Source organism: Hippopotamus amphibius, chromosome 2 (assembly GCF_030028045.1).
Source record: "Hippopotamus amphibius kiboko isolate mHipAmp2 chromosome 2, mHipAmp2.hap2, whole genome shotgun sequence".
Classification (NCBI taxonomy): Eukaryota; Metazoa; Chordata; class Mammalia; order Artiodactyla; family Hippopotamidae; genus Hippopotamus; species Hippopotamus amphibius.
The window spans coordinates 66,902,953-66,919,236 of record NC_080187.1 but is presented as its reverse complement, the minus strand read 5'-3'; the positions used below and the strand labels follow the sequence as shown (position 1 = coordinate 66,919,236).

General features: G+C 43.2%; 1 protein-coding gene across 1 annotated transcript in view; it reads right to left on the bottom strand.

The window, feature by feature from the left end:
- FBP2 (fructose-bisphosphatase 2) overlaps positions 1-6,675 on the bottom strand; it is a 40,698-nt gene extending 34,023 nt beyond the window's left edge. The window contains exons 1-2 of the mRNA XM_057722042.1: positions 6,378-6,675; positions 1,281-1,443 (exon numbers count right to left, since the gene is read on the bottom strand). Of these exons, the coding sequence (XP_057578025.1) occupies positions 1,281-1,443; positions 6,378-6,547 (333 nt within the window). The 5' untranslated portion in view covers positions 6,548-6,675. The remainder of the gene's footprint in view (positions 1-1,280; positions 1,444-6,377) is intronic.
- Positions 6,676-16,284: the final 9,609 nt, after the last annotated feature.

Below are 16,284 nucleotides of genomic sequence, written 5' to 3'. Positions count from 1 at the left end.
GAGAGAAATCACCAGGTACTTTTTACAGGCCTCCTATGTGCAAGGTTCTGTGAGAGCCTTAGTGATGCAACTGGGGTCTCTCGGCTAATTAAATACTGGTAATAAAGCATCAAGCGAAATGGGAGTCATTTCTCCCACCACCAAACTACTTTCCCCTGACTTTCCAGTGAGCAGTGCCCTAGCTTAATTTGATGGTGCTTGCTTGCTTGCTTGCTTTTTCCCTTGCTCAGCAGGAAGGGGAGGGGGAGGGCAGTGGAATTCATAACCTTGGAAATTCCCCATTCTCCCCTCGGATAAGCCAATTCAGCCCATTCACGCCTGCATGCATGCATCCAACAGAGGTGTGCTGAACCTCAAGCATATGCTGCAGAAGGTTCAGGAGCCGATGTGGGAGCGAGCACAGAGTGTTCAAGAACTAACGTGAAGACCTGTGTAGCTCAAGCCAACTGGGAAAGAAAACGTGAGGTTAGATCAGAGAGAGAGTCAAGGGTCACATCAGTGGAAACTGAAAGTTGAAGATAATAGGTGTAAGGTGGCCTAAATTATGTGAGACAAGTATAAAGTGCTTTTGCACAGTCCTGGCATTAGTAAGTACTTAATAAACTTGGCTTCACTTTTTCTGTCCTTTCAGCTAGTCACAAAGAAATGGCACCTTGTCCCTGAGATGACTGTACAAAACAAGGGCCAACAGTCTTAGCATTCATTTTGTGTTACTGTACTGCAGCTGAATATGGGTTGAATCCTTTGGCCGCCAGCTTTTTTTTCTTTTTAATAAACTATGAAACCATAGTGAATGTAGACCCTCCCCAGTCATGCCCTGCACTAACCAAGTTTACCATTGCATTAAGGCAAGAGCAATGATCTTTATGATTTCTTCTTTGTTTTAATCTAACAGTTTGTCAGGCATGAAGAAATCTCTGCTGCAACCAAACCCCCTTGGGGAAGGGGCTGGGAGTGTAAGTGGGGATGAGAAGAGTAGGAGACTGTATAGCACCACTGCTCCCAGGAACTGTACTTTTTACTGGACTAGATTTTCAAGTGCTCCAAAATATTGGGAATTGTTACCAGTACATGAAATGAAAACCCAAGATGAACCCCATCCACTGAGAAGTTTCCATAAAGCACCCTGACATTTCCTGAATAAATCACTGCACTAAAAAAAAACAAAAAACAAAAAAAAAAACACAAACAGAAAAAAAGCAAGGCAACAAAAATCTTCCCAACTCTGTTGCGCCCTCTACTGGTGAACAGAGGAACTTCAGCCCGGCTGCCACACTCACCCTTTTCTCCTTGCTGGTGATAAGCGCCTCTTTATTCTCTTCCGAGACGAGGACGCAGGTGCTGTAGGAGGACTGCAGCATGTTGATCACCAAGGAATTGGATAACACGTCCAGTTTCTTCACCTCATCCCCCGTCACGTTCACGCTTCCCGCGATTCCGTATCTAAGAAGACAAAAGACTAGAGGAAATCAGGAAGGGAGCCTGGACCCCAGCGAAGGTGCCCAGACGCCAGGACTCTGCCCCTGTATCTCTCTTTTCCCTTCATGGCTCCAGAGTCTTCAAACTATAAATACGACCAAGTACATCCTGTCTCACAGCGCTGGTTCTTACCCTTGGTTCCTTTACACCTCGCGGATATTGTTATGAGACCCTCGTCTTGGCGGTAACACTCACCTGAATTCAATCTAACTAACGTACAACCCTGCCCCCGGCCCTGGGAGAGAGAGTTCATAAAGTCAGACACATCATAGTGATTAATAAGTCTAAAAAGTCAAGGACCGCAGCTTTCTGGCCCTGGAATTTCTAGTATTTGCTGATTATCCTCAAATAGTGGCCTCCTGGGCTGCATCACAATTATCTCTGCTGTAGCTTGGCATTACTTGAATAAGAAGGAAATTGGGGGGACTTCTCTGATGGCGCAGTGGTTAAGACTCTGTGCTCCCAATGCAGAGGACCTGGGTTCAATCCCTGGTCAGGGAACTAGATCCCACATGTATGCTGCAACTAAGACCCAGTACAACAAAATAAATAAATATTTAAAAAAAAAAGAAATTGGGGAACAGACTTAACTAGTTTAGTTCTTTACCACCATTCCAAGCAGTATAAGAAAGAACACTACTGTAAGAGTTCTATCTGGGGACTTTGGGTTTTTGAGGATTGCTATGCAAAGGGTTGCTATGCAAAGGTCTCCAGGGAATTCCCTGGCAGTCCAGTGGTTAGGACTCGGCCCGCTTTCACTACCTGGCCCAGAGTTGATTCCTAGTTGCGGAACTAAGATCCCAAAAAAAGCTGCATGGCGCAGCCAAAAATAAGGTCTCCAGTTCCCACCCTTGTGGGCGGAATCAGTCAGATCACCCCTGTCTCTCCCAGAGTCCCCAGGTCCCCACAGTGGGCTTCAGGCCCCAACAAGGAAGCCCTGTTCCTGCACTGGCCTTCCTTTTGGCCCTCTCACCCTCAGCCTCAGCCTCTGGATCCCAGCGGGCACACCCCTGCCTTACTCAGAGCCCTGGGTTTCTCTGTCCCCCAGCCCCCGTGATCTTCTCTCCATGAGCCACATGGCTGTCACCTCCTCCAGCCCTTCTCGTTCCAACAGCCGCACCCAGCAAGCTGCTTCTCTCCTTTCCACCTTCGTTCCTGGTGTCCCCCATCACGGGAGTGCCTTCTGCCCACCGACAGCTGCCTCCCCCTCCCCCTGCTAAGCTCTTCCTGAAGCTTCCCCGGTCCCACCGCACTCCAGGCACAGCCCTGTCAGCCCTTCCACAACAGCTCACAGTCTGTTCCCGGGAATGTCCTTCCTGCTGGATTCTCTGCTCACGGGAGGCGAGAGCTGTGACTCACTGTGCTTGTGCCCACGCTGCCCAGGTGCTCAATATACGTCCACTGAATTATGAAGCACGGGTGCAGGAGAGCAATTCCCTGCTTCTCGTTTTTGTTACCACTATTTGTTGAAGGAATCCTCAGGGGGCTCTAACAGGTAGCCAGGGTTGAGATCCACTGATATACCCTAAGCTGGGGTGGGGGACAACTCATTTCCCACCCTCCTCCCTCACTGGCAGCCTCTCCCCTCCCCCACAGATCTCCCCCATCACTTGATGTCTGACGTGATGAGATCTGCCTTCGAAAACAATACGGGTACCTCGGCCTCAAAGATTGTACCTTCCGGTTCAAAATAAAAGCAAATAAACACACAGCAGCAATGACAAAACTGGGTTATGTTGCATCAGAGTCTAAAGGGTTCACAAACCCAGTTCTCTTGTTTAATTCCAGTTCTTGATGTAGCTTCTGCTGGAGAAGGAAGAGCTGGGGTGCTCGAGGCCTGTGGGTGGTGGAGCTGAGAAACAGGTTCTCTGTTCTGTGCTTTGCAAACACCTCCCCCCAACACTGCACCAACCCTGCCCTTACCCCACCCCTCATCCCACCCTCCGCACCCTCCCTGCAGGTGCTGGGCATCCTGCTCTGTCTGCCCGCCACCACCATCAACACCTCTCCTTTCAGAAAGAACGGAAGCTCAACACAATGAGATCTAATTGCCTGACAGCTACCCCAAGTTAGATCATGGGCAGAAAAGTACTTTATAACGCATAAGACAATGTCTTTTACTATTTTAACTAACAGTAAAGCTTTACTGACAATTTTTAAATGGGTTGTTCTGCCATTTTGACATTAGAAAGCCATGGAGAGGATTCCAGGAATGGTATTCTAGCATTCCCTTCTTCCTACAGCAAGGAGCAGAGAAAAAAGAAGAAAAATGAGAGTTTCTGATCCGTCTTGCATTTATGGATCATGTGCCTAGAAATGTCTTCCCAAAGACACAAAGCAAAGGGAGACTTCCCTAGTGGCGCAGTGGTTAAGAATCCACCTGCCAATGCAGGGGACGTGGGTTCCAGCCCTGGTCCAGGAGGATCCCACATGCCACGGTGCAACCAAGCCCGTGAGCCACAACTACTCAGCCCGCGTGCTGCAACTATTGAAGCCCGAGAGCCCATGCTCTGCAACAAGAGAAGCCATGCAATAAGAACCCCATGCACCAAAATGAAGAGTAGCCCCCCGCTCGCTGCAACTACAGAAAGCCCATGAGCAGCAATGAAGACCCAATGCAGCCAAAATAAATAAATAAATAAATTTATTTTAAAGAGAGAGAGGAAGCAAAGGAATGAGGGGCTTGAGGCCCCCTAAATGGGAAAGTGGCAAGGAATATGCTACCGTCCCATTTTCATGAGCAGAATTGCTCTGGGACTGAATGCAACATTTTAGCTCTCTGAGAAGTAATTCCAGGGGCCTCTTAAAATAATCTCAGCATCTTATTAGAAAGAAGGAATTTCCGGCCAGTGGATTTCTCCCACTGACACTTTGGGTATCTGTTACAGGGTCGCCAAGGGAAGGATGCCACCTGAATCGTCAGAATACATGGTCTCTGCTATTCCGAGGACCTCTGCCTCAGCCTCCGAGAAAATGCGGAATCCTGACGTCTTGTTCCCACGGGCTGTGCCTGCCACCTAGTGGTCAGTTGGCGACATCGCCCTGGTAGCCGGTAAATTTTCCCGGGTCCGGGCTTGGAACCACGGTAATTAGGAGCATTCGATGAGCATTTATTATGGGGCTGGCACGGTCGAAATCATCATCACATGGACTTACTAAGCTTTACAACAGCCCTAGGAGTTAGGGGCTATTAGTATCCAATCCATTTCACGATTTTACATTGTACAGGCCCTAGTGAGAGTAGATCGTGGCACAAAAAACCAAGTCAGAGGAGCCCCTGAATCATCCAATCCCTGAATCATCCAATCCACTTCCTCTGGACACTCCACGGCTGCAAATCGGAGTTCTGCAGTGATCAGCACAACCCAACCAAGCAGCCCCTGCCCAGCCCAGCCCCCCTGCCCGAGGGAGCCCATTAGGCGGGGTGAGTGACGCTGAGAGGTCAGCAGGCAGCCCAGGGAACTGCTCTACACATAGGCCGGCTCGCTGCCAGGTAGGAGCAGAAGATAGGCAAGCGGCTGCGACTCCCATTCGCGAAGGTCCTTAAAGGTGGAGTTGGCCATTATTGCCAAGTGAGGTTCTAATGCAGTTACAGCAGTACACAGAGGGGGAAAGCCAGGCAAGATCAGCTTTAACTTGGAGCTCATTGCTGGGTCACAAAGCCTCATGTAAATAAATTATGTAATTATCACACTTGTGAAAAGTAGTAAGTTGCGGGCTTCCTAGGTGGCGCAGTGGTTGAGAATCCGCCTGCCAATGCAGGGGACACGGGTTCGATCCCTGCTCCAGGAAGATCCCGCATCCGCAGAGCAACTAAGCCTGTGTGCCACAACAATTGAGCCTGCACTTTAGGGCCCGTGAGCCACCACTATTGAGCCCATGTGCTGCAACTACTGAAGCCCACGCGCCTAAAACCCGTGCTCCACAACAAGAGAAGCCATGGCAATGAGGAGCCCGCGCACCACAACGAAGAGTAGCCCCCACTCACCACAACTAAAAAAAAAAAAGCCCGTGCACAACAAAAAAGACCCAACACGGCCCATAAAATAAATAAATAAAAATGATTTCTAAAAAAAAAAAGTAGTAAGTTGCTAGGAATAAACAGTTTAAATTATTGGACTTTGTTATTTCTTCATTTGGGAATAATAATAATAATAACAGGCCTAAACTTTATCTTCTGACAGGACCTCCACTGGAATTGCTACCAGGAAAATGGGAGCCCAAAGAAAGACTGCTTCTTTTCACCCTAGACGTAAACTTGGCTGTGGGGATCAGCGGCCGTAGCACGAACTTGGGTAAAGTACCAAGAGGGCAAAGTGGAAGAACACTTTGCATCCCCTCCTCCTAGGCCCCAGCACCTCCCAGCTTCCTGCACACCACGTGGAGAGAAGATGGTGTCACAGAGAAGAAACAAGAAATTGTTTTAAAAGCAAAAGACTCTTTTCGGTGGTGAGAAAGGAGACGGACGATGGGCCCTGGCATTTGGTAAATGATTTCTAGCTCCTAGCAACTATGGGCAAAGGTCATGATAATAACACGCTCACATCTGCAAAGGGCGTCAAGAGTCATCTCAAGTCTCCTGGCGGCTGCTTTGTGCCAGTGAGAATACAAGTCACAATAACTCAGGATATGCTTTAATGGAACAAGCCCATCATAATACTTGGCAACTGGGAAAACTATTTTTTTTTTCCACAGCATGTCTCCAAGTATTCTGTTCCTTTCTTAAAACAAGTGAAAGGCCCCTTTATCAAAGCACACCTGGCAGAAACTTTAAAGGCAACTTCCCTCCAGGGCGCACGGGCTAATACTTTTGACCCAGTTTCCGGCCCAAGCACCTGCAGCTCTGCCCACCCCCACCCGGGCCCGGGTCGCTGCGTGTCGCCAGGGGGTGGACTCACAGGTGGGCCAGGCCGGCCTTGCGCACGGCCGAAGAGATGGCTTTGATGGCCGTCAGCATGGAGTTGAGCAGCTGCGTGAGCTCGCCGGTGCCTTTGGCCTGACGCCCCTTTTCCATAACGTAGCGGGTCAGGGTGAGCATGTCCGTTTCGAAGGGGCTTCTGTCCCCCATTGCGGCTGGGAACTTTTCAAATCCTTGTCTCCCTGCAGAAGAAAGCCCTATCTCTAAGGGCTGGTCAGTGGCTCCACGGTATCAGAGCTGATTAGAAATCTGTACTGGCCGTGCCAGGACCTTTAAGGGAAAGTGCCTCAGGCCACGTGGTTGAGATAACTGGGCGAGCCCTCAAGGAAACCTGTCTGGCTTGGCTGGTCTGAAGGCTGCCAAGGCGCCTCCAGCAAGCTGTAAATAGAACCGGGCGGCCCGGAAACACAGACCTACTTTTATCTTGACCGCCCTTTTTCTTTAAAGATCTTGAGAAGCAACCACTTAGTAACAGGTAGGAGATGAGAATTCCAGCCACACAAAAAAAGAAAAAAAGATCCATAAAAGCTTCTTATTCAAAGACTCAGAAGGATTCTGCACATGCTATCTGTTGCAGGGCCCCATTCCCTCACATCCAAGGAGGTGGATTGGCAGATATCTTATCTGGGGTATAGGTCACATAACAAAATAATGGCAATCCTGGGACCTCTTAGCCAGGGTTCTTTCATATGTTTGTAAAGGATGCTTTTTAATTCCAAAAAGCATGTATGACTGGGTGGATATTTATAATAGATATTCAAATCTGGAAGAAAAAATATCTCTAGGCACAGTGCCCAGCATCAGGGTTGTTTTATCCATTCTTTATTCTTTCAATATCTCTAGATTTGCATAAAGCAAAAATCGTACTTGCTTATTGAAAAGGAAACGCTACAGGATCAGCCTATCCCCGAACCCACTCCACAGAAATAAATGCATTAGAGGTGGTGGGGGTCTGTGTGGGTAGGTAGGCCCTTCTGGGGGGAGGTCTGCGTAGGGTGGTCCAAGCACTTTCTCTACGGGCAGAGAGTCCCAGGCTAGTCAGCTGCTAGTTGTACTATTTGGAAAAGCTCCGGAAGCCTCAGTTTTCTCACTTGTAAAAGATGAAAAGAAAAAAAATCTGCTTTACAGAGTGGTTGTGAGGATTCAAGTGATAAGATGTGCCTGTCACACAGTAGGCGCTCAGTGCTTGTTAGTTGTTATTACCCTTCCAATTTGTTGATGTCTGTATAACTATTATGTATACATATGCAACTTCATTTTGCAGAATAGGACAGTACGCACATTGCTGTGCAATTTGATTTTTCCTTTGACAGTTACTTCAATCAGAATGTGTTTAGCTGCAAGTAATAGAAAATGTAAGTGATTTAAATAAGTGGGGGTTCATTTTTCTCATATTTTCTCCGAGGCAGCAGCTGACATTCATTTAGCTGGTTAGACGTTCCATTCGGAACCTCTCTCTCTCTCTTCTCCGTAATCCTTGGTTGGCAGGCTTTTGCCTCCAAGCCTATCACCTCATGGGCAGAAAATGGTCACTGCAGCTCTGAACATCTAGCTCACACTGAAGATCCAAAGAGGGGAGAAGGACAGCTCCAACCACATCAGTTCCCTTTTATTAGAAAAGAAGTAATATCCCGGAAATACTCCCTACTCAGCCCCCTACCCCCTGCCCCAAGTAGCTTTCCACTTATGTAGCATTGGCCAGATTTATGTCATGTGGTGATGCTTTGCTGCAAGAATCAGGCACTGGTACTGAATTAACCAATCTGAAGTGTCTGGCACAGCCAAACATCTTGGAAATACATTCGTGTCGATACATAGAGACATACTGCATTCCCATGTGTGGACAGTTTTTTGTTTTACTTTTTGAAACATTTGCTCTTCAAACAATGCTTCACCAAGCTTCCTTACCTTTGTGCCTGTGCTCGTGTGAGGGCTTCAGGAAGATACAGCTCTAGAAGAGGAACTGCCATGTCAGAACATTTTAATTTTGACATCACCAAGATCTAAATTGGAAACCTTTCTTTTTCTTCCCCAAGAGCTTTGGGAATTGTGAGGACTCTAGAATGGAACTTTGTTTGATCCTGATGTGCCTCGTTGCCACCGATAGATAACTCAGTTTTGTCTTTCACGTGGGAGATCAACCACGATTCTTCAGACGGAATTATAGAAAGAACAGTGGCTGGATATTAGGAGTTCTGGGCTAGTAAATGGCTGTAGGATGAAGACAGCGGCCTGGTTGATTGGTTTCCAGATTTGCTTTGAAGTCAAATGTTGTCACCTGATTAAGAGGGCTTCCTCCCTGATGGTACAACAATGCCACTCAGAGCGGACTGTCACATCTTCCATAGAGAAAGGAATGTGCATGTTCACACCAAAACCCATTCATGAATATTTATAGCAGCTCTATTTACAATTGTCAAAAACTGCTAACAGCCAAATGCTCCTCAGTGGTGAATGGGTGAAGAAACTGTGGTAGAGCCATAAAGGAGAACACTGTTTAGCAATAAAAAGGAACACGTAGCACGGGGACGAATCTCAAAGGCATTATGCTGGGTGAAAGAAGCCAGTCTTAAAAGACTGTATGCTGTATGATTCCATTGATATTCTCAAAAAGACAAAATTATAGAATTAGGGACCAACTTCATGGTTGCCAGAGGTAGCTGGTGTGGAGGGGAGGACAGGACAGAGAATTTTTTGCCTGATGGAACTGTTCTGTATCCTGATTATGGTGATGGCCACTTGAATCTATACATATGTTAAAATTCATAGAATAGTACATTTTTTTAAAATATATTTTATTTATGTATTTATTTATTTATTTATTGCTGTGTTGGGTCTTCACTGCTGCACATGGGCTTTGTCTAGTTGTGGCAAGCGGGGCTACTCTTCATTGTGGTGCACAGGCTCCTCATTGCAGTGGCTTCTCCTGTTGTGGAGCATAGGCTCTAGGCGCGTGGGCTTCAGTAGTTGCAGCACATGGGCTCAATAGTTGTGGCTCACGGGCTCTAGAGCACAGGCTCAATTGTTGTGGCACAGGGGCTTAGTTGCTCTGTGGCATGTGGGATCTTCCTAGAGCAGGGATTGAACCCGTGTCCCTGCATTGGCAAGCGAATTCTTAACCACTGTGCCACCTAGGAAGTCCCAGAACTGTACATTTTTAAAAAGTCATTTTACTGTAAAGTGAAACTCTCTCCCCTCCTCAATCTCTAGTCCCTGGCAACCAGCATTCTGCTTTCTGTCTCCATGAATTTGACTCTTCTAAGTACTTCACATAAGTGGAATCGTACAGTATTTCTCCTTTTGTGGTTGGCTTATTTCACTTAGCATCATATTTTCAAGGTTCATCCTTATTGTAGCATGTGTCTGAATTTCCTTCCTTTTTAAGCCTGAATAATATTTCATTGGTGGATATATTATACCACATTTTGTTTATCCATTAATCCATCGATAGACACTTTGGTTGTTTCCACCTTCTGGCCTTTGTGAATCATGCTGTCATGTCTATAGTAGGACAGACACATGTTCAAGTCCCTGCTTTCAGTGTTTTGGCAGTACATACCCAGAAGTGGAATTGCTGGATCATATGGTAATTCTATGTTTAACTTCTTGAGGAATCGGTGTACCATTTTCCCCAGCGGCTGCATCGTTTGACATTCCCACCAGCAGTGCACAAGGGTCCACTGTGATGTCTGATGTCTCGACATTCTTGCCAACAGTATTCTGTTTGTTTGTTTGTTTTAAATACCAGTCATCCTAATGGGTATGAAATGGTATCTCATTTCATGGCTTTGTTTGGCATTTCCCTAATGATTAGTGATGTTGAGCACCTTTCCATGTGTTTATTAGCCTTTCTATTTTCTTTTTATTATGTTTTCTAAAAGTGTTTGTTCACAAGAGATTGGAAGTGAAACTAACAACCAAACTAGGGCTTCAGCACAACCGCCTGGAGAATCCCTGGCGCACAGCATTCTGTGGGTGTTAAGAATGAGCAAGACTAGATAATTTGGGGGTCAGGAGGGAGAGTGTTGGCTGGTGTCATTTATAAGCAGTCAACCATCCGTCCATAAAGCGACCTGAGGGAGGGGCTGCGACCTCCGCCACTGTCCAGCCCAGGCTGACAGCCGGTACATCAATCCCACCCCTTTGCAGCTGCATTTAAATGTCAGAAGTTCGAGTTACCCAATAGTCTAAAATTGCAACTGATGACCTTTCAGCAAATGCCAAAGTTCTTTCAGGGCACATAACAGGGTGGAAACTTAAAGAGCAGCTGTGGCGAAAGCTCTGAAGAAGGGAGAAGAGCACCCAGCTCACATTTGTTTCAGTGCCAAGGATGCACTGGTGACCACAAAGCTATTTACGGCCTTGCTCTGCTTAGTGAAAGATGCTCATAGACCTGAGTCTAAGAAAAGAAGGACAAGCAGACTCTCCTAATAATTGAGGCAATCTTGCTCTAGCCTCAGGGCCCTCCACCCACAGTCAAGGATCTGGAATGTGATTTTAGAATATCAACTGAGGGATCATTCTTTGTTAGTAAAACTGCTAAGATGCTTTATGTATACCCTCTCATGTAATCCCAACATAGGTTTTTGTTTTGCTTTGTTGTTGAAGTTTTCAATCAGAAAAGGTTATATTATAACAAATTATGCCATCAGATAAAAAATGCAAAAAATTATGCAGTTATGGCAAAATGTTACAAAATATCCACACGCTTGCCCCCATAGGACTACAGTACTTACTACATACCTGAGCACTGAACATTGAATGCTATTCTAAACTGTTTCACACAGGGATTCTGTTTCTTTGCAGATCACATCTTCCTTTTCTCATGCGCCAATGAAACCAGCTTGTTGCTTAAGCATCAGCTTTGTAGGAGAACAGAAAACAAATATAAAAAATAAAGAACACAATTTCTACTTTCCCTTAACATAGTTATACCAAGTCTAGTTTTCAGTGTATGAAAATGTGTAGGAAAGTGCTATGCACATTCTTAAATGCAAGAACAAAGTTAAAGTGGGACTGGCATATATTGGACCTATATTTTCATTCTTTGGTACCGACTGCACCATTTACTTATATTCTCATCATACTATGCTTTTTAAAAAAAAAATTTATTTATTTATTTATTTATTTATTTATTTAGGTTGTGCCTGGTCTTAGTTGTGGCTCGCGGGCTGCTTAGTTGCAGCATGCTCTTAGTTGCAGCATGCATGTGGGATCTAGTTCCCTGAACAGGGATCAAACCTGCATTGGGACCATGGAGTCTTAACTACTGCACCACCAGGGAAGTCCCTATACTATACTTTTTTATTTATTTATTTATTTATTTATTTTATTATTTATTTGGCTGCATTGGGTCTTCATTGCTGCACACAGGTTTTCTCTAGTTGCTGCAAGCGGGGGCTACTCTTCATTGTGGTGTGTGGACTCCTCATTGTAGTGGCTTCTCTTGTTGTGGAGCACGGGCCCTAGGCACATGGGCTTCAGTAGTTGCAGTACATGGGCTCAGTAGTTGTGGCTCATGGGCTCTAGAGCACAGGCTCAATAGTTGTGGCGCACAGGCTTAGTTGCTCCGTGGCTTGTGGAATCTTCCTAGGGCAGGGCTCGAACCCGTGTCCCCTGCATTGGCAGGCAGATTCTTTACCACTGCGCCACCTAGGAAGTCCCATACTATGCTTTTTAAAAAAAATTTTTTTAAGGCTTTATTTTTTAGAGTAGTTTCAGTTGAGAACAAAATTCAGAGACGGGAGGTACAGAGATTCCTCATTTCCCCCTGTACCCACACATGAATAGCCTCTCCTGTTATCAACATCGCTCCCAAGAATGGTATTTCTTTTTCCTTTCTTTTTCTTTCTTTCTTTCTTTCTTCCTTTCTTTCTTTCTTTCTTTCTTTCTTTCTTTCTTTCTTTCTTTCTTTCTTTCTTCTTTTTTAAACAAAGAATGAATCTACACTAACACATCATTATCATCTAAAGTCCATAGTTTACCTTAAGGTTCACTCTTGGTGTTGTACATTCTGTGGGTCTGGACAAAGGTATAATGATATATATCTATCATTATAATATCACACAGAGTAGTTTCACTGCCCTAAAAATCCTCTGTGCTCTGCCTTTCATCTCTCCCCACCACCTTACCCTTGGCAAACACTGATATTCTTATTGCCTGTATAGTTTTGCTTTCTCCTGAATGTCAAATAGTTAGAATCATACGGTAAGTAGGTAGCCTTCTCAGTTCAGCTGCTTTCAGTTAGTAATATGCATTTAAGATTACTTCACGTCTTTTCATTGCTTGATAGCTCATTTCTTTTAGCAGTGAATAATGTGCTATTGTCTTGATGTATCATGGTTTATTTATTCACTCACCTACTGAAGGACATCCTCGTTGCTACCAAGTTTTAGCAACTATGAATAAAGCTACTCTGAACAAACCGTCTGCAGGTTTTTGTGTTAATATAAGTTTTCAGCTCCTTTGGGTAAATACCAAGGAGTGTGATTGCTGGATCAAATGGCAAGTTTTGTAAGAAAGCTCCAACTGTCTTCCTAAGTGGCTGCACCATTTTGCACTCCCCCCAGCAGTGTAGGAGAGTTCCGGTTGCTCCACATCCTCACCAGCATTTGGTGTCCTGGGTTTTGGTCATTCTAATCGGTCTGTAGGAATGTCTCATGTTTTTAATTTGCATTTTCCTGATGACATATGATATGGAGCATCTTTTCACATGCTTATTTGTCATCTGTATGTCTTCTTTGGTGAGGTGTCTGTTAAGGTCTTTGGCCCCTTTTTTAATCGGTTGTTTTCTTATTGTTGAGTTTTAAGGGTTCTTTCTATATTTTGGATTACGGTCCTTTATCAGATGTGTCTTTTGTAAATATTTTCTCTCAGTTTGTGGTTTGTCTTCTCATTCTCATGATACTGTCTTTCCTAGAGCAGAAGTTTTTAATTTTAATAAACTCCAGCTTATCAATTACTCCCTTCATGGATTGTGTCTTTGGTACTAAAAAGGCATCACCATACCCAAGGTCATCTAGGTTTTCTCCTATATTATCTTCTAAGAGTGTTAATTTTGCATTTTACTTTTAGGCCTGATCCACTTTAATTTTTGTGAAGGGTGTGAGGTCTGTGTCTAGATTCAGTTTTTTGCATGTGGATGTCCAGTTGTTCCAGCACTATTTGCTCAACAGGCTATCTTTACTCCTTTTTATTGCCTTTTCTCCTTTGTTGACTATATTTATGGGTGTCCGTGGCTGGGTTCTCTATTCTGTTCCATTAACTTATTTTTCCTTTCTTTTGCCAATACCACATTGTCTTAATTACCATAGTTTTATCAGAAGTCTTGAAGTCAGGTAATATCAGTCCTCCAACTTTTTCTTCTCCTTCAATGTTGTGCCTCTCCATATAAATTTTAGAATCAGTTTGACAATATCTATAAAATAACTTGCTTGGATTTTGACTGCGTTTGCATTGAATGTTTAGAACAAGTTGGGAAGACCTGACATGTTGACAATGTTGAGTCTTTCTAACCATTGATTTAGTTATTTGATTTCATTCATCAAAGTTCTGTGGTTTTCCTCATATAGATCTGGTACATATTTTGTTTGTTAGATTTATACTGTTTCATTTTTTTAGGTGCTAATGTCAATGGTATTATGTTTCTAGCTTCAAATTTCTAGTTTCCACTTGTTCATTATTAGTATATAGGAAAACAGTTACTTTTGTATATCAACCTTGAGTCCCGCAACCTTGCTATAACTGTTTAATAGCCCCGGGAGGGGTTTTTGTGTATGTCAGTTCTTTTGGATTTTCTACATAGACAATAATGTCATCTGTGAAGAAAAGCACTTTTATACCTTCCTTCCCAACCTGTATACCTTTTTTTCCTTTTATTGCCATATTGCATTAGCAAGGAATTCCAGTGTGACATTGAAGAGGAGTGGTAAGAGGGAACATCCTTGCCTTGTACCTGATCTTAACAGGAAAGCTTTGAGTTTCTCATCATCAAATATGATATTATCTGTAGGGTTTTTGCAGATAGTCCTTATCAAATTAAGAAAATCCCCTTCTATTCCTAGTTTACTGAGAGTTTTTATCTTAAATGGATTTTGTTAAATGATTTTGTGCATCTATTGATATGATTATATGACTTTTTTAGTCGGTTGTGTGATGGATTACATTACTTGATTTTCAAATGTTGAACCAACTTTTCTTACCTGGATAAATCCCACTTGGTCTTTGCCTGGTTTTAGTATTAGGGGAATGCTGGCCTCATTGAATAAGTTAGGAAGCATTTCCTCCGCTTCTATTCTCTGAAAGAGATTGTAAAGAATTGATATTATTTCTTCCTTAAATGTTTGGTAGAATTCACCAGTAAACCCAGCTGAGTTTTGTGCTTTTGGTTTTGGAAGGCTATTAATTATTGACTCAATTTCTTTAATAGATATAGACCTGTTCATGTTATCTATTCTTGTGTGTGTCTTTCAAGGTATTGGTTCATTTCACCTGGATTATCAAATTTGTGGACATAGAATTATTCATAGTATTCCTTCATTGTCCTTTTAATTTTATGGGATCTGTAGTGATGTCCCATCTTTTATTACTGATATTAGTAATTTATGTAATTCTCTCTTTTTTCTTAGTTAGCCTGGATAGAGGCTTATCAATTTTATTGATCTTTTCAAAGAAATATATTTTGGTTCTGTTGATTTTCTTTATTGATTTCCAATTTTCACTTTCATTGATTTCTGCTCTAATTCTCATTATTTCCTTTCTTCTCCTTACTTTGGGTTTATTTTTTTCTTCTTTTCCTAGATTCCTTTGGTGGAAACTTAGATTGATTTTAGGCCTTTCTTCTTCTCTAATATAAGCATTTAATGCTATAAATTTCCATCTAAGCACTGCTTTCACTGCCTTCCACAAATTTTGATAAGCAGTATTTTTATTTTCATTTAGTTCAAAATATTTTAAAATTTCTCTTGAGATTTTTCTTTCATTCATATGTTACTTAGAAGTATGTTATTGAGGGACTTCCCTGGTGGTCCAGTGAGTAAGACTTCGTGCTCCCAATGCAGGGGGTTCAGGTTCCATCCCTGTTTAGGGAACTAGATCCCGCATACATGCCACAACTAAGAGTTCACATGCCACAACTAAGAGTCTGCATGCTGCAACTAAGAAGCCCGCATGCCACAACTAAGACCCAGTGAAGCCAAAATAAATAAATTAAAAATATATATATATATTTTTTTAAAGTACGTTATTGAATCTCCATGTATTTTGGGACTTTCCAGTTATCTTTCTGTTATTGGTTTCTAGTGTTTTTCCATTTTTCTTTCTAAAAGCAGACATTGTATAATTTCTATTTTTTTAAATATAAGTGTGCTTTATGGCCCACAACCTGGTCTATATTAGTGAATGTTCCATACAAACTTGAGAAAAATTTGTATTCTGTTGTTGTTGGATGAAGTAGTCTATAGGTGTCAATTATATCTTGTTGATAAATAGTAAGTTCAACTATGTGCTTGTTGATTTCTGCCTGCTGGGCCTGTCCATTTCTGAGAGAAGAGTGTTGACATCCCCGACTATAACAGTGGATTCATCTTCCTCCTCATAGTTTTACCCATTTACCTCTTGTAGTTTGACGCTCTGTTGTTAGGCACATACACTACTATGACTTGTTGGAGAACTGACTCTTTTATTATGACGTAATACCCCTCTTTATCCCTAACTTTCCTTACTTTGAAGTCTGCTCTGTCTGAAATTTATATAGCTACTCCTGTTTTCTTTTCATTAGTGTTAGCATGGTACTTTTTTCTCCATCCATTTAAGTTTAATCTATATGTGTCTTTATATTTAAAATGGGTTTCTTGTAGACAACATATAGTTGGGTCATGTTTTCGATC